The following is a 21,586-nucleotide window of genomic DNA, read 5'->3' on the forward strand; positions in this document are numbered from 1 at the left end:
GCTCTATTTTAAATATTGCTGCAGTTATCTAATTTTGAATTTATTAATCCTTTCCCCTGCCACCAGAGATAAAAAGGAATGTGGTTGAGCCTAGATGAAATTCTGGGGTGGTACTTGCTGAAATGCCATTCTAGTCTACATCTGCAGTAGCACTATTGTATTGGGAGGGTGTCAGAACACCCATGTGCTATACAGCTGCTTTCAGCGGCATCCATCAGTTTTTGGGCTCCATTCACACTTCTAAAATTAATGCATCTCTTCTGTTAACTTGAATAGAACAACAGGCATGCAGTAGAGTGGTGTGAAGCGCTTCATGATTTTACAGCAGAAACCAAAGATGATTTATCCTTCAAAAAGGGAGACTACATCCAAATACTGGAACAAGTAGATTTGGAGTGGTGTAGAGGAAGACTGAATGGAAGGGAAGGAATTTTCCCAGCAGTTTTTGTTCAGACCTGCTCAGGTACAGTGCTCCTACTAGATGGCAATTCATTATTCATTGGGTTGTGCCAGTCATGACAGCTGTGGGAGAACACAATGGCATCAGCTGCATCAACAAGTCACACACCACCAGAGTCTTTAGTATTCTAAAGCTAAACTTAACTTTTGAACCAACTTCTCTAATAATGGCAATATAATGTTCTAGTCAGTAAGTAATCTGTGACGTGACACAGACTCTGGAATGTTTTCAAGTGTGGTTTGGGCATAGGCAAAACAGGGCCGTTGAGCCACCTTTAAGGAATAACTCAGGATTATTGATCCTGAATCATTTGAGAGCAAAAAGAAGGAAACTCGGCATTTATTATGTATCCCCATTGGGAAGTTCAAGTTAAGAGAGTTTTAAATTTAGCCTGCTTAGAAGCAGAACAGTAAATTTGCTACAGCAGTAGCAATAACATTTGGATAGCCTGTAGCACAATAGCAGGGAGAAAACATGAGAATGACAGGAAACTTCTCCAGAAACAGAGATTTATTTCACTCCAATGGAAGTAACTTCTCTTGTCCATGTCCTGTAGCTAGGGTAGAGCTGTCACAGCCTGGAGGAGGGAAGAAAGGAATAGCCAAAGCTCTTTATGCTTTTCATGGAGAAAATGAAGATGAGCTTTCCTTCAAAGTAAGTACCTCTCTTAGACCAATTTCCAAGAGGTCTCATGCTTCTAAGGAGTGCTAAAAAATAAGGTTCATCCACTGTGAAAACAGGCTTTAGACAAGAAGAATGAAGCGCATAGATACTAATTTGCACGGATATTAACACATTTGATAAGTGGTCTCTCTAAAAAACATTTTTTCCTTTATAACTCCTGTTTCCTAACAGCAAAAATCTTCATTGACACTGAAAAGAGGTCAGGAGTTGGCAGAATTCTCGACTACTCTGATCTAGTTAACATGACAAGATAAACCTTATTTTGCAGTACATTCAGTTCCTGACTGGTTGATATGGTTAAAGGAGATTCTCTTTGGACTAGAAAGAAAACTAAGTAGGAAGTAATAACGAGAGTGACAATACTATAGCAGCCAGGCTTCTAAGGGAAATCTAGTACAGCAAAATCTTGAACTGGCAACACAATACAGAGTTGCTATGGGAACAAGGGGAAAAATTAAATACATGCTGGATACCCAGAGCATGTTAAGCATGACCAAGAAACTGTACTTGATATTCAAATTCATGAGAAACAGTAGACTTCCACAGGAGCCAAAACACACATTATTTTCTCTTCTAAAACTTCTCCTCTTCTATTTTCACAGTATTTTCTCTTCTAAAACTAGCAAAATAGTTTCAGCATTAGCGGCTTGTAATGCTGAAAGGATAGATGATTCTTTAAAGCAGAAAAGGAGAATAGAAGGGTAGGGCATGGGACACAGTGAGAACAAGAACCAAGACCAAACACAGGAGCTGCAATTTAAATGGTCATACTGAGCTCTTAGATTGCTTTTCCTTTGTTTGGGAAAGTTTCCAAGTGGTAGAAAATACTGTGACTAAATTTAAAACATTTTTTAAAAATCCAGTGTTTTAAGAAAACAAACCCTAGAAACACACACAAACAGTAAAGCAGGGGACTCATGAGCCAGCTCTTAACATACCTGGAGAGCCAAAGCAATGTGAGAGGTTATCCAGCAGTGCTCTTCTCTCCCTCCAAAAGTGGTGATTTTTCAGCATAGACAAGTATTCAGCCTAAGAGAAGCTTCAGCTGGTTTTGACAATCTCCAAGTGATGTAACCAACAGAAGGGACTGGCCAGATCTTACTCCTCTTCTCTTTGATACTAATTGCTTCTAAATAGGATCAGGTCTGCATGCATTAACATTGCTCAGGTACATTACACAGTAAGCTGTACTGACTCATATTACTTCTTCTCTTACAGGCAGGTGACATGATAACAGAGCTGGAATATGTAGATGAGGACTGGATGAGTGGAGAGATAGTAGGAAAGTCTGGGATATTTCCCAAGAGCTTTGTTCAGATCTTAAAAACACCATGAAGTGTTGCCTTTGTACTACTCCCTTCGTGTGGGAGAGAATGTTTTCTACCCTAGAGGCACAGCAAAGAAATCAACGCGTATTGATTTTCAGTGTTTTGCACTGCTTTTTCTAGACAGTCATCTTGAAGTCAGATAAGAAAATTCGAGTCTTTTATGACAGTGTATATAATCACGTTTCATGAATGCTCAGAGAGTAAAACAAGCAGGCTTTTTGGCCATTTTGGACTAGAGACATACTGTAGTGCAACACCATTTTAACTTATATAGCATTCAAGTAAGTTTACTCTCTGGTATTACATTTATCATGCAGAAAGATGCATAATAAATAACATGCATAACATAAGCTTCTTTGGCCTTCTTTGAACTTCTTAAGATCTAAACTTTAAAAAATGTTTTAATACATAATTACAGCACTCAGTATGTAGATGGAGTTTGATAGTCGGGTTTCATTACTGCTTGAGTTCCACATTAGCAGTAGAATCCACTTGTTTTATGACTTAGAGGGTAAGAAAAATAACTGGTATTTCATAGTAGAAAGGTATCCAATCTAATACTACACAAGGATTTATATCTTTTATTTCCCCTCTTACTGGTATCCTTCTATTCTTAGCCCAAGCTGCTCATACAGCAAGATCACAGAAGTATAATTTTTATGTATTTTACCTCTTAATGAATTCTGTTTAAATTGGTATGAATCATCTTAGACCGTCCTTGCTTTCCTCAAAATACTTTGCAAGTACAGGTTTAGTTTTTTCCTACTGCCCACTGTTCTTTGAGCACCATCATACCCTTCTTCCCCAGCTGAAGTTAGGGACAGTGTTAATTGAGCTTTCTCAGATCGCAGCCATGGAGTAGCTGCATTATTCCAGTGTTCACTCAGTCTGCATCTTATTTGTCAAGCACTGGAAAATACTTCCACACTATTCCTAACCTTAAGTATATTATACAGCATTAGGTTTAGTTTTCAGCAGACGTGGAATTAGTTTCCAGTTTATTACCACTTACCAAATATACTGCGCATCCCTTTAAATGATCTGTCAGGGCCTTAAGGATAACATACCTGGCAAGAGCTTACTCCAAGTGGCTTTAATCAAGGCACTTAATAAAAAGCAGCAGTGTAGCTTGACTGACCAAGATGGACGTGATTGAGGTACTTTCACATTATAGGAACTTCTAGTAGTCAATTCCTTTTTGTAACACTTGGCTTCTAACAAAACAGTTAAATAGAATCCTGATTAACTGCTAATTCCATCAGACTGGAATAGAAGAAATTATGTTGCAGTTGGTTCTTTCACTGCTGCCAGTATTCCACCCTGTATCACAAAAAGGAACCAGTAGGCTGATGAGTCACTACTCCAGAGAGCTGCAGGTCACTGGGTATCAAGATACCTTCAACGAGACTTTTCTTCATGGGCTTGGCAGTTCAGGTTGCAGAAGGGCCAACAGTTGGAGGTGGACGGACTGGAAACCAGAATCATTGAGATGGACCTTAAGATAGTTTTGACTTAGTCATATCCCTGCTTGACAACTTCACTGGTATGAGCTGAGCACCACAGCAACAACTGCCTGCTGCTGTGAGATTGGGGTGCACCTGAACTGGGGCCTAAGTAGGCTGGGGAGTGTCGCCCTGCCCTCTTGTGCACTGTGCTCTGGTCACCATCACAGCAGGCAGGAATAGGCAGAGCCAGAACTGCAGACCTCCCCCCAGCAAGGAATGGGCATCCAGTCCCAGTGGGAGACTGGAGCTTACATGAAACAAGCCTGAGGGACCATTCACTCAGCAGTCACTATTAGTCGAGCCCTCCCACTTTATGTTCTATTGTGTTCACACACAATACTGTTCACATAACCAGGGGATGAAGACCACACAAAGTTTTAATGAGCTGAGGAATTGGACTTCTACTTCCATTAGGGATTAACGTGATAAACAAAATGCTGAATTATGTGCTGTTCCAGAAGGCTGGAAACACAACAAGGGGTACAGCTGTTACTGAGTTTTAGCAGCCCCAGTAAGCTTGTCCGAACTCCTGTGGAATAACATGGAAGTCCACAGTCAAGGACAATCCTTCCCATTCTCCCGTTTTCCTGTTAGGAGATTCTAAAGGTTCTTGTTTATTCCAAAAAAATAGTCATCTCCTAGAGAAATCCATGGAATAGCCAGGTCCTTCAAAGACATACCACACCAGTATGGTGGTAGATAAGGCTGAAGTGTATGATGTTTACTTACTGTTTGTCTGGCAGTTTTCTAAGGTTTTGATACAAGTCTCAAAAGTAGATCTGATTTTTTTTTTTCAATTTCCTCCTTCCCATTTTTCTAACTGTGAGTTGACCAGTTGTTTTTGTAACTTCACTGAATGTTTAAAGTCAGTGCCTGTTCATTGACAAAACCACTTTGCTGTATGTAATCTCCCTGTGGGGCAGGGCAGTAGCAGCAGCAAGGCCTTTTACTCAGAGCACCGATTGCCATCTAAGGACTGTTCGCATGGCTGAAGGCAGCTGAAACGCTGTCTGTGTGAATGCTGAAGCGATGGAGATGCTTTGCTTTCACAGGATAGGATTTTCCTAAGACAATGTTCAACACCACCGCGAGACTGCATACAGATCGCAACATAAAATTCCTAAGATGTACAAAAAAGCCAAGAACGAGGTGGAGTGCAGATCTTAAGCGCAATGTAGTAGCAAATTTCAGCTGTAACCTTGAAATCCAGCTAGATCTCCATGCATTAGAATAAAAGCCTCACTTACCGAAATACCTTTTTTGACCCATCCTCTGGAAATATCTTCAGGAAAAAGTCTTTGTTCTGTGTACAATGAGCAGTGTCCTAAATAAACCTTTGTTAAGTCCAACAAGTTTGTTATGGTACCTCTGTAAATTAAGAATGTATTTAACCAATAAAATATTTATAATTAAGTCATGAGGGCATTTTAATTGTCATACTGAGCTTTCCACTTGACAGTTTTAGGGATGTGATTCCGCTTGTATTTAGCCCAGCTGAAAAGTAACACCCCAGCCCTAGACAAGTAGTCCAAACCCCTCAGAGAATCTGGATGATTTTAACAGGTTATTCAAGCCTTGGAACATGGGTATGCCTCACGCTCACCACCTACAGAACCTATATATAGCATTTTGCTACCTGCAGCAAGCAGCTGTCAACACAGGGTATCATGCACAGTGGTTCTCACTGTGACAACGTTGTGAGGAAGACATGGGCTGACCCTGCATGTAATTCAGGTGTGTTCTGCTGCTTGCTGCTTTCATACTCCATGATTTTTCAGCTGGTATTTGCTGAGGGAATACAGAAGATGCACAGTATTTTCCTTCCTGATTTTCCCCCACCTGAAATCACATTACAAAGCCTACATTGACCCAGAACGCCTACATGGCAATGCACTGTTGCAAACAATACATTTAAAAGCCTGAAAACACCCCAAGTTCTTGTTCTTTCCCCAGATCCTCTAGGACTAATCTTCTGGCAACACAGAGTCTTCAGATATGCATGTAACAAAAACTACAGCTTCAAAAATGTGGCTGACTGAGATTCCTGGAGGCAGGTGACACCTGCCTCAGCAGTACAGATGGGAAGTGCAAAGCAATTCCTTCCCCCTGTTCCAAGGTTCTGAGTGTTGAGAACTCACTACTCTTCCTTCCAGTACACCAAATGGAAAAACCAGAACATATTAAAACTGTAACTTAGAATCACAAGACAAAATCACATCATTTGCAGCATTCTGAATTAAGTTCAAAACCATTCTTCTCATTTTGCCTACTACTTGCTCCAAACCAGAATTGTCAACTAGGAAAAAGTGAAAATCCCTGACAGGGAATGGTACAGCCTTCATGGGTAGCAGGGCCCATTCTCTTTTTCCCCCCTGTAGCTTTGTTGGAGCAGTAACATTTTCACTCTTTTCCTTTATTTCTTGTCCTAAGCTCTGTGACAACCAATTGCAAGAGCCACCACCCTCAGCGTAACTGCATTTTGCACTTAGGTTTTACATCACTAACTTACCAACAATTTAATAGGACTAAGTTTAGGTTTTCTGCTCTATTCTAAACAAAACACACTGATAGCACACAAAACTCATTTTAGCCAGAAAAAACACTTCCATTTTTAAGCCAGCATAAGTTGAACAAGAAACAAAAATGCTGTTAGATAATGAAAAACAGCCTTTAAATTACTCAGCAAAACATTTAAGTGCTTTGTTTTCAGAACACACAACATTGCTTTTTTACATAATTTTTCCCCCAATGGTCCATAGGTTCTCCATGATTACAGTCATCCCTCAGTTCTGACAGGTCAAAATCCAACACCCAACTCCACTACTTGAGCACATGCTGAATTTTCTGCACTGGCTGAAAGTAATACTGCTTCCATCATCATTATTACACCTTTAACACCTTCTGACCACTAGAGACCACATCTCTCCCATGAGATGTTGTATTAAATTACCAAGAAATTTAAATATAGGTACATTATTCTGAAGCAAGTAATCTGGATAAATGTAAGACGACTTCCTAGTAATATCAAATTCTGACATAGGTTTCCCTGTACTTTTTGAGGCACCTGTCACCAACACAGTCTCTGCACACATACACGAGGGATTTTTGGTGAGGACTAAAATTACTGGGTAAAATCAACATAGAGAATTCCCAAAAAGGACAACTCACCTTCTTCCACCCATCTCCACAACACAATTGGAGAAGTACATGAGTACTTTTTTTTTTTTTAACCAAGGCCGTAGGTTTACCTTATTGAAAACTCATCCACACATCCAGTACAAATATTGTCCAGAAACAATACAGGCAACCAGGCATTAGTTCTGTATATTAAAACCTTTTATTTTCCACCAATTTTTACTTTCACACAGACTCTTGCACGGGCGGCTCATATCCATCAGCTCGCTCTACCTTAGTGCCTGCCTCATCCCCAGAGGGCTTTCCAGCACCACCACCTTCACCATGCAGCTCCATCAGCTTTCCCACTAAAAAGAAGTGACAGAAACAGTGAGAGATGGACCTGTTTAAAAAATTACTCATCATACACAAATGAAATCACCAGAACACTTTCTATAGGTAGGACTAAGTCCGTTGCAGACAGCTCATGCACAGAGATGCTGCTGCAGTGACAGTCAAGACAGAAACAAGCAGTGAAATAAGGCTATGTAATGAAACTACAAACAACACCTTCTTCTAAAAGGAGCTGGACTCAAGAACTACTGCTGCTGCCTTACATGGGAATGTCAGAAAAAAGGGAAATAGAATCATTCCACATCATCTGGGACCGAAACATTTTGTCATCATTCATTCCCAAAGCAAAGCTTTTAAACCTTCAGCAGCGGTTCCAGGCGAGAATTCAAGCTCCAAACTGAATACTCACTGCTTGGCTTTCCATCCTGGAAGACACACATGGAGACAAGGACACACAGTTTTCCCTTCTACAACTACTTAAGCTCATTGATGCTGCTGTAACATTATTATCCAAAAGCAAATACATTGAAAGTAACTCCTTTCCACACCCTCCTTCAAATGTCGGCAGTGACTTACATTCAAACTTGGGCTTCTTGAGCATCTTCACCTTACGGACATAGACATCGTGCAGAGGGTAAATGGACTGACAGGCCTTCTCGATGTCCTTGCCAATGCTGTCTGGGATCCTGAGAAATGACAGAGCACAATAATGCTAAAAACACTGCCTGCTTCTGCAGCAGCAACACAGGCTTAAAAAAATCCTTAATACGAAATATTCTACAAAAGTTTACAACATCACTGACAATTTTCTTCAAGTACATTTAGATTCTAAGACACCTCCCTTTCAATGTTAGAAGGGACGTATTGCAAGTGTGCTCATTTTGAGAGCAAATCTGCAAACTTTTGGAAGCAATCAGCACACTTTGAAAAACTCTCGTAACAGACGAGCTCAGAGCCCCAGTGTGTCAGAATTACAACTTTAGTCTGTAGAAATGTGAACCACAAATTTTCTGGAAGAGTGGTTTTACATTTATGCAAATATGATAATGGATTGAGGTTCAGATAGGATGCAGAGACTAAGAGAAGCCATTTGCAGAAAAGAGCAATTGGCTTTTCTACACGAGGGGCTCCTTGCCTGGTCTCTGACAAACTGCTCGGGATGCACCAGCACTCCCCAGGCATTCAGCAACAACCAATCCCCAAACAATGATTTAAACTGTAGGGGAAAGAACACTGCCAAAGCTTACAGCTTGTTGACAACTTCCTTCAGGTCATTGGTCTGCACCTCCCGGGTCATGATTTCCATCATTTTCTTGCGGATCTGCCGAACTTGCTGGTGCTGGGCATAAGAGGTCTTGCGAATTTGGTTATTGCGCTTCTTGGTGAAGCCCACGCAAAAGAGGCGCAGCAGATACCCATCCGTAGTTTTGACATCCACATGAGCTTCAATCATTGTCTGAAAGAGGAAGCACTGAACATTTACAACCCACACAGCAGACAAACTGCCCAGCCCCACTCGCCCGACAGTCTGATGCTGATGGCGCTTCAAATATAGCTTTGCCAGGCAGAAGCGCTTCTCTCCGTCCCTGAAGGCACCAGCAGTGATGCAGACCTTGTTTCTTACACACCTGCCATTTTTTGACCATGGAGCACATTTTGTCCCGCGTGAGGTCCATCCCATGGAAATTGGTCAGACAATTTTTGCCCTGAACGTCCTCAGTGATCAGTTTAAATTTGCGAAAGGCAACCTCATCATTCTGCAGATCAGCCAGGCTCACTTCAAATACACGGCCCTTCAGCCCATCAGAGGCAATTTCTGTGTGATGAACAGGATAAAACAGATTAACATTAGAAGCACATTCTTCAAATCAGATACTGAATTCCCACTGGAATCCTGTTCTCTGATGTTTTCTAATGGTGATCACAGAGCCACAGCAAAGTTGGAAATTCCTCCCTTTGGGAGGAATCATTTTAAGGAAATAGTATCAGGCGTGGGATATGAACAGCAACATACAGCAGATTCTACCACATGTAATAATTTGGTTGGTTTCAAGCAGGAAGGGGTTACAAAGTATTTGGAAATTATAAACAGTAATGAAAAAACTAAACATAAAAAGCCACAAGTGTTCAACAGAGATGAAGCAGCAATGAACAGCCCAGTACAATCATTTCATAGCTCCTCCTCCAACAAAGAACCATTTTAACAACACTGGCTGGTTCACATTTCGTTTGGCAGTGACCCTCATTTTATATGTTTCACATGCTGCAGTTCAAGTAACAATCATCATCCTGAGTATAACCAGCAGAGTATCATAAAGCAATTTAGCCTTTCTGCATGGCTAAGCTTCCAAAAATAGGATTACCTCTATCCAGATACCTCCGCATTAGTAACAGAGAGCTCCTCTTCCTAAGGTGTGCCAGATAATATAAAACCGAATCTACCCTCCAGTGATACATCAGTGCTCACATTAAGTCAGCAATTCCAGGTCTAATGTTTACCCAAAACTTTTAAATATCAGATATTTCAGTGTCTTGATGTGCTAATCGTTATGATCCTATTAGGACAAAGGTCTCCTGTGGCACTGTCCCACATCTCCCTCTGGGACAATCAGAACTACTGCTTACTTCTTGAACTTTTCCCAACTTGTCAGAAGAACTTATTTAGAAACTTCAGGCCCTTCCTTCCATGATCTAGCATTCTTGTACAAAGGCCCAGTGTATGAACGTCCCTGCAACTAAGCTCATTTATTCAAACAACTCAGTCGACTCAAAAACCACCAAAAAGCAAAAAAATCAAAACAAAACAAAACCACCACTCTTTTAGCTTTCAAATTCGCAACAGTACAAGAAAAACGCATTTTTCAGCATTTTATCCAAGTTCTTTAAACGCCTGGAGCTAGCACATGGAGCAAACACAATGCCCTGTACTGCACCGACCCCAACTACTCACTAGTTCCTTGAGTCCTGGTGACAAGCGTCTTCCCGATGTTTCGGATATTGAACATAGCCGGTGCTTTGACATCGTACCAGTCCTTCTTGGAGAAAGGGTCGACCCTTAAATCAAATGAAAAAGATTTTTTTGACCGACTTTCTCAGGCCACAACGGGCTGCATTAAGACCTTCCTCTCCGAATACCCGCCGCTTCTCCCGTCCCGCCGGGCCCACGCCCGCGGACGCCATGACAGCATCGTCTCTGCTCCGGCCGGGCCGCCGCCACCATCTGCCCCACATCCCTGGCATCCGCCGCCGCGGCGCCCCGCCCGGCGACCCCAGACACCACCCGCCCGTGCCCCGGCGGCCCTCACACTTTCTTCTTGGCGCCCTTCTTGCCGCCCTTGGTGAGGCGCTTGTTCTTCCCGACCGCCATCGTCCGGCCCGCGCCGCGGAAAGGACGGGGCGCGAGCGCTCCCGCGAGATTATACGAGACCGGCGCTCGCGCGAGACCTGCGAGAACGGGGCCGCCTCCAGCGCCGGGAGTTGGGGTGGCCCGCCCGGGACGTACCACGGCGGGACGGAACCAACGGCACAGGGGGGACAGGGAGAGCCTCGGCACAGCCCGTGCCCGTGAGCGCCCCCGCCTGGAGCCTTGCGGAGCGCTCGGCCCGGGACGGCCGATCTCTGCGTTCGGGCCCTGCCGGAAATGGGGATGCCAGTGCGGGGGCCGCTGTGGTACGGGCAGAGCCACAGCCCGGGTTTGCTGCACCGATTGTGCCCGGGCAAAAGGCAGGCGCCACCTCCTGCTCATTCTGATGTCTTCAAGCTGAATTATCTGTCCCCAGGCTGAATCTTGTCACCTTTTGTAAGCGTAACTGATGTCATCTGGTGTTTTCTACAGTGGAAGTTGGTTAATGAAGAACTTTGTATTTCAAGCATCTCGTAAGAGTACGTCATACAAATAAATATGCATCGATAGAAGAGGAATATGCATTAGAGAGGCGGGCTCATGTAAATTTTACTGTATAAAAGATGTAACTTGTTACCCCATGGTGTGTTTGATTTGTCAAACCTGCACCTGCATCCCGCGCTGAATAAACAATGTCTCCTTTCTAAACTAGACCCCGTGTTTAGAGAGTTCCTAAAATTGGCAGCTTTCCCAGGCCTTGGGTCGCCAAGGCTACAACCAGAAGCTGGTGGTCTGAGCTGCCCCAAGTGCCCCGGCCAATCGCTCCTCTCCCCACCACACAGGGCAGGAGGAGGCTCCGCTCAGCCCCCCTGCGTGGGCAGGGATGGGACATGAAGAAGCGGTGCCCAAGACAGCGGTGCTCAGCGACTCACCTGGGACAAGAGGTGACCACAGGCTGTGGTTCACCAATGAGCCTCACAGAAGCCTGTGGCAAGGATATGCCTGAGGCTCTGCCAGGTAGGATGGGATCCAGCACAGGTGCCTGCACCATGCCAGCTAGAGACAGCCCATCGCCAAACATATAGCCTTGTTCCTCCTCCTGTGGGTGCCATCTCTTTTTCACCCACACCAGGACACTGGAAACCAGAGTGTGTCCAAGGGGTTGTGATGAGAGTCCCCATCCTCCATCCCTGCCCAGGATAAGGATACTGAGAGTCAGCAATATGCTGACCTTCCATGTCTGCGAGATTTCAGCCAGGTGCCTGAGCTGCTCCAATGTAGAGACTGTGTACTTTTGAGGAAGATTTCTTCAGAGGCTGTAGAAAAGCCACCAGAGCCCTGGACAGGACCCTCTACACCTTCACTGTGGCCAATCTTGGAAGTGTTACAACTCTTTTGGGAAAAGTGCTGCCCAGGACCTTATTCCCTCTTTGCCACTTCCCATCAGAGTCTCTCTGATGTCTTAGAAGAGGAGGATGGAGACCACTTGCACCCACTCATGACAACTTCTCCTGGGCACTGCATGCCTCTCCTTCTGGAGAGGACATGCTTTCCTTGGGGCTCCATTACAATGGCCAAGGGAAAGGAGTATTTGATGGGCTCAGGCTCTCTGCTTGTCTCTGCATCAATGGAGCAGCTGGAGTATGGGAGATCGCAGTGAAGAAGAGTGCATCCTGGCACTTCCTGGGAGTATGAATTTGCCTGCAAGGGGACACAGGGAAAAGGAACACATAGCACTTAGCTTAGTCCTTTAGCACTGCAGAAGGGCCATGGATGTATCACATCTTTCCAAGAGTTGTAGGAACATCTGCCAGCTGCCCCAGAGGTGATGGTGACATCCTGCCCCCCACCAGGGAGCCATGTATCTTGCCCTGCCACCCAAAAGGACCCAGGTATCTTGCCTTTCATGGGACAGGTGGCCAAGGCCAGAGTGGGCAGGGGCCACCCAAGGGGACGCACGTAGACAGTCATGTGGTTTGTTAATGACTACCTAATGACCTTGAGGGCCATGAGGGTGAGCAGGGCCTCCTGGACATCTGGCTCCCCCGAGACATCCACTGGACCTTGCTCTTTATCCTGCCCCTCCTCCTGGATCCTTGCCCATTGGGCACAACTGGGCCCAGTATAAAAGAGGTGCAGAGGAGTGAGAGGGATCCTGGAGACCCTGAGGCCATAAGGGAAACTGAGGCGCCCGCACAGCTGCAGGTGAGGGGTGCATAGGGCACCAGAATGTCTGGGGGGGTGTGTCTGTGAGGAACCCAAGCATCTAGTGAGGAAGGGATCCAGGATCTGTGCATGGCATCCAGGTGTTGGGGCATGGGGTGGAGCTGTAGGGGACTCAGGGATCTGAGGAGAAGGTAGGGGCTGTTCTATGGGGGACTGAGGCTTTTGGGGAATGCATAACTTTAGGAGACCCATGCATCCAGGCGAGATCCACAAATAGCCCAGCTGTCCAGAGATGGGTCCCCACGCACTGGGAGGGGATTTGTGTGGGACACAGGAATTTGGGAGGGGGAATTTGTACAATAACTATGCACCCCGGGTGTCATTTCCAGTCAGGGCCCCAGAGGTCCAGATAGAATTAACACCACCTTCTGCAGGTGTCCATGGCACGCTGGGTACTGTGCATGATCCTGGTGCTGGCAGCACTGGCAGGGGTGGTGGGCGAGACCCGCTATGAGAAGTTCCTGCGGCAGCACGTGGACAACCCCCGGTCTTCCACGCTGGCGGTGCATCGCTACTGTGAGACCATGCTGGCACGGCGTCGGGTGACGGCTCCAGGCAGGCCCTGCAAGCCCTCCAACACCTTTGTGCACGCCCCAGCTGAGGACCTGGTGGCTGCCTGCTCCCAGGCGCCTGACCCCACCACAGGGTTCCACAGCACCCCAAGAGCAATGAGCCTCACTGCCTGCCGCCTTCGCGGCGGGGACACGCGGCCACCCTGTGCGTACCGCGCCCGCCAATTGCAACACCATGTGCGCATGGCTTGCCGTGACGGGCTGCCTGTGCACCTCGCAGGCACCTATGCGGCTCCGCAGTGAGGCCGTACGCCCTCAGTGCAGGTGTGGATTCTCCCTCCCATCAGGGACTCTTGTTAATACTGGCAATAAAGGTATTGTCAGAGGCCTGGGCTCCAGTATCAGCTTCTGGGGGGACCCTGTAATTATACCTCTCTCTGGGTGCCCCCTGAGCCCCTTGGGTGACTCCAACCCTGTCCAAGCTTTATTTGTGTGCCTTATAAATCTCTGTGTTTTCCCAGCCTCCTGAGTGTCCCGTAGACCCCTGGAGTGTCTCTACCCTCTCCTGTGCCCTCTCCCCTTTCTTGGGTGTCCCACAGCTCCCATGGGTACCACCACCCTCCCAGCCCAAGGCCCCCCAATCTCCTGGATGTGCACCCAGTCATCTCCCCAGTGTCCTGACCCTTTGGGTGTCACATTGCTTTCCTGGATAGCCCATAACTCTCACAGGGTTTCCCAACCTTCCACATACCTTATAACCGCCTTGAGTACCCCTAATTTCCTCCATGTCTGCCCCATAAACTGCCAGATTCCCCATCTCCCACACATCTCTGACCCCATCTGTGACCTCTCTGGGGCTGATGCTGCTCCCCCTTGGGGCCCCCACAGGACTGAGCCCCAGCTGGGGCCACACAGAACCATCCCACACACACTGAACACAACACACACACACAATGAACATGAAACCTGCACTGTGCCTGCAATATGCAGCCACTGGCACAACACAAAGCATTCAACACTCACACTGCTGCTCCTAGCATAGCACACAGCATTTGCACACCCAGGACACATATACCAGAACATACACACAGTATGCACACACGTCCAGATGTCTTCGTGAGTCTTGATGGGATTTCATGCATTTCAGCTTGTGTTCATCACCTCTTGTCCTTAATTCTCCCAGTCAGTACTTAAACTTACAAGCTTCCTCTGTCTGAGCCTCTCTTCTCCGAGCTGAACAGTCCCTGCTCTCTCAGCTTCTCCTCTGATCAGACATGTTCCAGTCACTTCACCATCATCAATTCCTTGCTGGACTCTCTCCAGTATGTCCATGTCTCTCATGTACTGGGGAGTCCACCACTCTAGGAGTGTCTCAGTGGTGCTGAGCAGAGGAGCAGGATTACCTCCCTTCATGTGCTGGCAGCACTCTGCCTAATGCAGCTCGGTAGGCTGGGGAACCCCTTTGCTCTGGTCCTATTGCTGTGGGAGCCCTGAGAAGTCCCATGGGACTGATGACATCTGGGTGCTGTGCTGCTGCAAAAAGGCAGCCCAAATGCATCCAGAAAATTTAGCTGAGGAGGAAAAGGAGTGCAGAAAATGGTCTTCCCAATCCTTTTCCTCTCTCCTCAAGATACCTCTTGCTCATGAGCCTCAAGTAACTCATGTACTCCTTTTCTGAAATTCAGGTGAAAGGCATTTTGAGGGCCATCCGTGGACTGGTGAGCTCTACCTCTCAGCACTGGCCCAGTGAGGGGAGCACTACTCTTTGTGCACTGGGAAGAGTTTGACGTATTTCAAAGGTATTTATTTGGGGCATTTCTGGACCAACAACTTATAGCAGAATCACTTCTCCACCCTGCTCACTCCTTGCCATGGGAGGAGCTGACTGGCTCAGGAGGAAATACCTGGTGTCTCTGCAAGTACAAGAGTTTGATCTCTGCTTCTTGCTACCTTGGTTCTTCAGGGCTCAGAGGAGGATTCCACTTCTCCACTTGTTCTCTGGTAGCTGAGATCATCCTGGCAAGTGATAGAGAAAAATCATCACTGTGATTTACCCCAGAAACTTTGCACTATGTAACTTCGTATGGGAGAGGTGGCACCCATCCTGGGGAGACAGCTCTGAGCTGCAGTCCCAGAGCTACAATGCCATTTCTGGGATGCCCAGCATGCTGCAGCTGGGCAGCATGAGTCTGCTGGAAAGTCTGGATGATTCCTCCCATTTGATGGCTCCACCACTTCATCCCATCCCATCCCATCCCATCCCATCCCATCCCATCCCATCCCATCCCATCCCATCATTGCACTGTTGGTTCACTCCTCTGCTGTTTTCCCCTAAGATGCAGCTCTGTTTCTTCAGCATATGTTTGTCTCTGTTCTTTGTGAAGGCTAAAGGGAAAACAATAGCCACAAAGGAATCAGGATCACCCAGAGGGTGTTGTGGCCTTTGCCTCAAGCAGCAGTGGGCCATTTACAGGCAGTGGTCAGCAAATTTGTAATGGCAGCAAGTAGCAAAAAGCCAGGGAGTGACTGTTGCCTGAAAATAAAGGAAGACATTTTGCAGTATTATTTTTTAATAAATCACTGCATTTATTTCTTAATTTCTTCCTCATTTAGGTATTTTCATGTTCTGCCTAACACAGTCAAACATAAAGTTGCGAGGTTTGTGGTTGATTCTGCTTTGTAACACAGAAACTGATTATCTCTGCTTTGTGGGTGGAAGTTAAGCAGCTTTCTTAAGATCACAGACAAGTCTGACACAGAAGCTCAGTTCTCATATCTGATAGCCTCCCTTCCCATTTATGTGCTTTCTTTTTCTGAAGTAAAGAAAAAGATGCAACCAAAAATGTTTCAAGAACGGCACTATATGCCTAAAACTTGTCTCTGAGTCATATCTGCTTGACTTTCATGCCCAGTTTGCTTTGACAGTGGTCAGCCTCTTCTGCTCACTCACTATATTGCCAAACAATTAATTCCTTCACCAGAAACTGGCTGTCACTTACTTAGCACAGGGGAATGAAACAAACAATGCTGGCTCACACGCTTCATTATGGCTCACAAGCTTCCACCACCCAGCCTTTGATGGTATAAAATGAGAGGCATGAACAGTGTGTCAATATATTGCTACTGTGGAAATTTGTTGCTGCTTTTTGAAAAACAACAGCATTTTTTTCAGAACCATAGCAGAGAATTTCTTAATCAGGCATTTCAAAAACCTTCAGAAATATTTACTCAGCAAAGTCATATATCAGCTCCATGGATTTGGCAGAATGAGTGCTGTGAAACCAGGCTGTTGCTGCATGCCATGCATGCCAAAATTGACATGAAGAAAGCTTCTTTCCAGTGTATCGCTTGGTCTTAAAATATACCCTGCACAAATACAGCAAAATGCAAGACCGTTTCTGTGCAGCACATTCACCTTTCCTTTGTGCTTGGACCACTGGGAAAGGGGCTGCCAGGCTGCCTGGGGGCAGCACGAGACAAGAAAATATCTCTTTCCACAGCAGTACTTCTGAGGTCCTGGGGATTGTGGTGTTCCTCCAATCACTGCTCCTCAGCACTGTCTCTGTGGTACACAGACCTTAAGCTGTGTTCCCAGTCAGACATATCCTGCAATCCTCTTCTCCCTGAGTGGATGACACACTTGGCCTCTAGGGTGCAGGGTCATCTGTGTCCCCAGCCATACAGGGAATAACCCATCCCCTCCACCATTCTTAGAGAGGTTCTTGGGAATGGGGACAAGAATGCTGGCTAGGAAAAGGTGAACTGCTGCTCATGGCATGGTGGGGACAGCAAAGACAAGGGGGGCATAAGACAGCTAAGTCCTCACGCTCAGCTGTGGCACTTATCTGAGGCTTAGGTGTCACTTTCCCCATAACAGCTACACATCAGAAATCCTAATGCACTTCTCCAGTACAAGCATGGACCCTAAGACCTAAAACCTAGGACTGTTCAGGATGGAGAAGTATGAGCTACCATAAGGGAAAGTACCAGGAAAGCCAGGAGCTAAGAATTGTTGCTTATATGAGAGGCCACCCACTCAGTCTAAAAAAAATACAGCTGTAAAAGACTATTGTTGGCCTCTGGTCTTCTGGGAATGCTGCTGCAGGGTGCCAAGGCCAACACCAGAACCAGAATCAAGTGCCCAAACTCAAGGGAAAGCGTTTTGATCAAATTAACATTCCACACCATGCAAGCCCTGTGCCAATACAGTGTTTGTCACTAAACAGAAACTCAGCATGCTAAATGGATCCAGTCTTGTGTTTTGTGAGCTGATTGAATGTTTGGCTACCTCTTGAGTCCCACTGAGTACCCAGCTAAAGCTTTGCAAGCCACTTGCCTTGCAAATTATCTCCCCTTATCAGCACAACGTGGATCTGTGATGACTGGACCCTGTCACCTTCAGTGCACTCCTGCAGAGCTGCCACCAACCTCTTCCGTACATTCATGCTTAGAAACTGAGTCATCGCTTCATCTTATCTCAGAGAAACATGCTGGGCTCCTTCAGACAGATTCTTCAGCTCTTTCATCACTCTGCTGGCCCATGTGAGACCACATACAGCAAGTCAGAGCCAGACCTTCCAGAGTGTTGTGTCCAGGATGATCCATGGGATGGACAGTGGTTCTCAAGCCAGAAAGCTCCTGTTACCTCTACCAAAGGGAAGTGGACCCAAAAGTCAGATGCACAAAAGCCAGTGTATAAAAAATTCCCAGCAGTCACAGCTGAAGCCATCCCACATTCTTTCAGCAGGCAGGGAAGCGCACAGCCTCCTCCCTAAGGGGATATGGTGAAATTAATTGCAAATAGGAGCTCAGCCAAGGAACTATCCCCTCCCATCAGCAGCATCCATAGCCATACAGATTATAAAAAAGAAAAAGCCAGGTGAGAAGCCCGGAAAAGATTCACAGAAAGTACACAGAGTGTCAAGAAAACCTGGGCAATTAAAATTCCCCAAAAGAGCAAGCTGTGTCTGGAGGTGAATCAAGCCTGGAGGAAGGTGCTCATGAATTTCTCCTTGTTAGAGCTGGGAGGTGAGTAGCTCAGCTAGTGACATCCTGTCTCAGATAAGCTGATGCTGGGTTGTCTCCAAATGTCCCACACTTACTGCTTCTCCAAGGGCTGCAGAACTGATATCAGGAGCAGGGCACCTCATCTCTGCCTCATGTTTGGGTGGAAGAGTAAAAGAAGCCTGCAACCTTTGAAAAATCTTTTTTTTTTTTTTTTTTTTTTTTTTTTTTTTTTTTTTTTTTTTTTTTTCTCAGCAGCACCACCTCTCTCCCAGTCTGAGTGGCTGCTCTATGTCTGGATGGAGGGAAATGGGCTGAAGGGAGTCAGGCCAGCTTCTCCACCTTTCATTGTGCTGCTCCTGCAACCCATCTGTTGCAGAAACATGTTTGCAGCACACTCAGCCCCATACATTTCTAATTCAAACACTATCAGCAATAAGACCATGTGGATATGGGTAATGCAAATGAGACTGATAGTACTGTAGATTTAATCAGCATATGCAGCTTGATATCAAGGATGCCTTGGCAAGAGCAAACAGAGCTCTGACTGCAAGATTGAATCAAGTCTGGCTTAAGTGGAAATAAGATTTTACTAAGTAGAAATGTAAAGTTTGTCTATGTGATCTTTAACTAGATGATTGTAGTAAAATATTACTAGCCTTCCTGTAAATGGTATATAAGCACACATAGTGCTCAGTAAAAATTGGATTTTGATCACCATTGATCACCATTGTTCCCATCTCTCTCTCATTATCGATAATTGATGTCCCCGTGTGAGGAGAATAACTGGCCTACCTGGCAGGAATCAGCAAGACCCTGGAACTGAGAAGTGTCGGTGAAAGAACCACTTCTGGGCCCACAATCATCTGTCCTGCAGCTATGTGACAGGTGAGCCAGGGGAACTTAAGTATGGGACAGCATATGTCCAGTGAGACGTCTATAAAACCATGCTTGCTGTTTTAGGCAGGCATGGTTCCCCCATCCCCAAGCAAGACCTTAAGTCATTTCTATAATGGGTGTCACACATGTTTCCTGAGACTACCACTTCTTCCATCTTCACCTTCTGCTACTGGGACAAGGTCGTCATTCAGCTCTACGACCCAACCACTCTGCCTGGCCACCAGCCAGAGCTGCAAATGCTTCCTGCATGGAGGGTGGATATGGACACAATTAAGAAGCGGGAGGGGAGTGAGGCTGCCTGTGAAGCTACCTCTGAGGTGGCCATAACAACCATGCCGGACCGAGAACCTACCTAGGCTGTGCTCCCCGTCCCCCAGTCCCACCACTAGTTCACCAGCAACGCCAGAGCTGCTGAATTCTTACTGCTTACATGATGGACACTGACTGTGGCAGTGAAGGAGAATTCGATCCTTTTGACCCCGGCCCCACAAAAGATCCAGACTTATTCCCTACAGGTACTCATAATAATTGTTTATGGATAAAAAAAGAAAGCCCTTAAGGACAAGGACAGAGACTTTGATACTGCTGCCCCCATGCAACTTGGCCTGAGGCAGGGAAACCCACAATGGGAACCTTTGGGACACTCAGAAATTAAGGAACTGCACTGTAGCGTGGCAGAATATGGTTTGGAGTCTCCTTACTTCAGTAATTTATTAAAAGCAACTTTTACTACTCACCTCATGACTCCCCATGATGTTAACTCTTTAGCAAATCTTTTGCTCGCACCGATGCAATATGCAATATTCATGGTGCAATGGAAAAAAAGTCTGGAAAATTTACTTGGAAAATATGCAGGGCTAACCAAGACATGGCCGCCTTAATTATTGACCACCTAGCAGGGGAGGGACTGCATACAGATGCTAATGCCCAAGCTGCTTTACCGAGAGAAGCCCTCAAGGGTATCACGGAGGCAGCTCACCTGGCTTTTCTTAATAGTCCTGATGCCAGAACAGAAACCCGCAACAGTCTTTCATAAATATTAAACAGGCTCTCCAAGAGCCCTATATGCAATTTGTGGACAGTTTAAAACAAACACTGGAGAGATAAATTGATAATGAACAAACAAGGAAAGTTATACTCCTTAAGCTGGCCATAGAAAATTCAAATTAAGACTGTAAGCGCCTCTTGAAATCCCTGCCCCCTGAGCCTAAGCCCACATTGCTTCAAATGATAGAAGATTGTAATCACCTGGGAACACTGCAACATACCACACCAGTCACCTACCAGGCCGTGGGGCAGGGTAAAAAAAGCTGATGCTTTTGCTGCCCTCAAATTAGTCCTCGGAAAGCAGTTGGTTTGTTATGGTTGCAGGGAACCCAGGCATGTTAAAAGAGACTGCAAAAAAGTGTGAATATAGAAATCCAAGACCCAGGAGATGTGCCATCACTGTCAAAAAGGCCCTAATTTCGCTATTCAATGCCGCTCTAAATTTCACCAGAATGGCCAGCCTCTGCAGCAGAGAAACTTCATTCAGAGTGCAGGGCTGCGAGGCATGGAGACAGAAATCCCACAGCCGACACAGCGACCAAGAGCAACCTTCAGCTTTCAACCTGCCCACCGGACCATCGCAGAACTATGTGCAGCCACCCCAGGCAGCGCAGGACTGGACATACCAATAAATGACACAGTAACGTTGTCTAACAGCACAGTTTTTTGTCTCCCTGCAGGCATCTATGGACCCTTGGAATCTGGTTACCACACATTGTTCATAGGTAGATAATCTACCTTGTTAACAGGATTTTTTGTGCTTCCCAGAATCATAAATTCTGACTTGGTTGGGGAGATAAAGATCATGGCTTGGACCCCCCAGCCTCCCTGTGTGGTCCCAGCCGGGACCAAAATAGCCCGACTCATACCTTTCCCAGCAGCATCCCTCTTCTGCTCCCCGATAGCTGAAAAGAGGGGAGACAGGTTTGATTCAACAGGGATTCCACAAATTCTTTGGACACAACATATCACATCTCAGCATCCCACATGTCATTGCAAAGTAACTCTGAAAGGCAGGGACATAGTCTTAACAGGCCTCATTGATACTGGTGCAGATGTAACTGTCATCTCAAAAAGCCAATGGCCCAGTGATTTGCCATTAACAACTG

At 45.9% G+C, this 21,586-nt stretch overlaps 4 protein-coding genes and 1 non-coding gene across 14 annotated transcripts in view; 2 read left to right on the forward strand and 3 right to left on the reverse strand.

Moving 5' to 3' along the window:
• The window catches only part of SH3D19 (SH3 domain containing 19), an 84,078-nt gene extending 78,688 nt beyond the window's left edge, over positions 1–5,390 (forward strand). For all 7 annotated transcript variants that reach the window (XM_088163769.1, XM_014888241.2, XM_014888242.2 and 4 more), the window contains 3 exons: positions 277–463; positions 1,017–1,114; positions 2,363–5,390. In XM_088163769.1, coding sequence (XP_088019895.1) covers positions 277–463; positions 1,017–1,114; positions 2,363–2,479 — 402 coding nt within the window. In that variant the 3' untranslated portion in view covers positions 2,480–5,390. The remainder of the gene's footprint in view (positions 1–276; positions 464–1,016; positions 1,115–2,362) is intronic.
• Positions 5,391–7,295: 1,905 nt separating this feature from the next.
• On the reverse strand, positions 7,296–10,865 carry RPS3A (ribosomal protein S3A). Its single transcript, XM_014888240.2, has 6 exons — positions 10,751–10,865; positions 10,396–10,499; positions 9,074–9,261; positions 8,693–8,901; positions 8,022–8,131; positions 7,296–7,459 (listed from the first exon to the last, which is right to left on the reverse strand). The coding sequence occupies exons 1-6, from the start codon at positions 10,810–10,812 to the stop codon at positions 7,338–7,340; spliced, it is 795 nt and encodes a 264-aa protein (XP_014743726.1). The 5' UTR covers positions 10,813–10,865; the 3' UTR covers positions 7,296–7,337.
• On the reverse strand, positions 7,714–7,783 carry LOC148223990 (small nucleolar RNA SNORD73). Its single transcript, XR_015803601.1, has one exon. It is a non-coding gene; the product is annotated as a small nucleolar RNA SNORD73 (small nucleolar RNA).
• Positions 10,866–12,939: 2,074 nt separating the features above from the next.
• Positions 12,940–21,586, reverse strand: part of PRAG1 (PEAK1 related, kinase-activating pseudokinase 1) — a 35,275-nt gene continuing 26,628 nt past the window's right edge. For all 4 annotated transcript variants that reach the window (XM_014888277.2, XM_088163764.1, XM_088163763.1 and 1 more), the window contains one exon: positions 12,940–21,382. The gene's annotated coding sequence lies outside the window, so the exon portion shown is untranslated. The remainder of the gene's footprint in view (positions 21,383–21,586) is intronic.
• LOC106860443 (ribonuclease CL2-like) lies at positions 13,395–13,912 on the forward strand. The gene has a single exon (XM_014888279.2). The coding sequence runs from the start codon at positions 13,395–13,397 to the stop codon at positions 13,827–13,829; it is 435 nt and encodes a 144-aa protein (XP_014743765.1). The 3' UTR covers positions 13,830–13,912.

Source organism: Sturnus vulgaris, chromosome 4 (assembly GCF_052056855.1).
Source record: "Sturnus vulgaris isolate bStuVul1 chromosome 4, bStuVul1.hap1, whole genome shotgun sequence".
Taxonomy (NCBI): Eukaryota; Metazoa; Chordata; class Aves; order Passeriformes; family Sturnidae; genus Sturnus; species Sturnus vulgaris.

Bases quoted from the DNA above. Each gene is read 5' to 3' on its own strand.
- RPS3A (XM_014888240.2), bottom strand. From the start codon at position 10,812: ATGGCGGTCGGGAAGAACAAGCGCCTCACCAAGGGCGGCAAGAAGGGC. The intron at 10,500-10,750 runs GTGAGGGCCGCC...ATTTGATTTAAG, and splicing joins AAGGGCGCCAAGAAGAAAGT to GGTCGACCCTTTCTCCAAGA. The intron at 7,460-8,021 runs GTAAGTCACTGC...ACTTCTTTTTAG, and splicing joins CAAGAAGCCCAAGTTTGAAT to TGGGAAAGCTGATGGAGCTG.
- LOC106860443 (XM_014888279.2), top strand. From the start codon at position 13,395: ATGGCACGCTGGGTACTGTGCATGATCCTGGTGCTGGCAGCACTGGCA.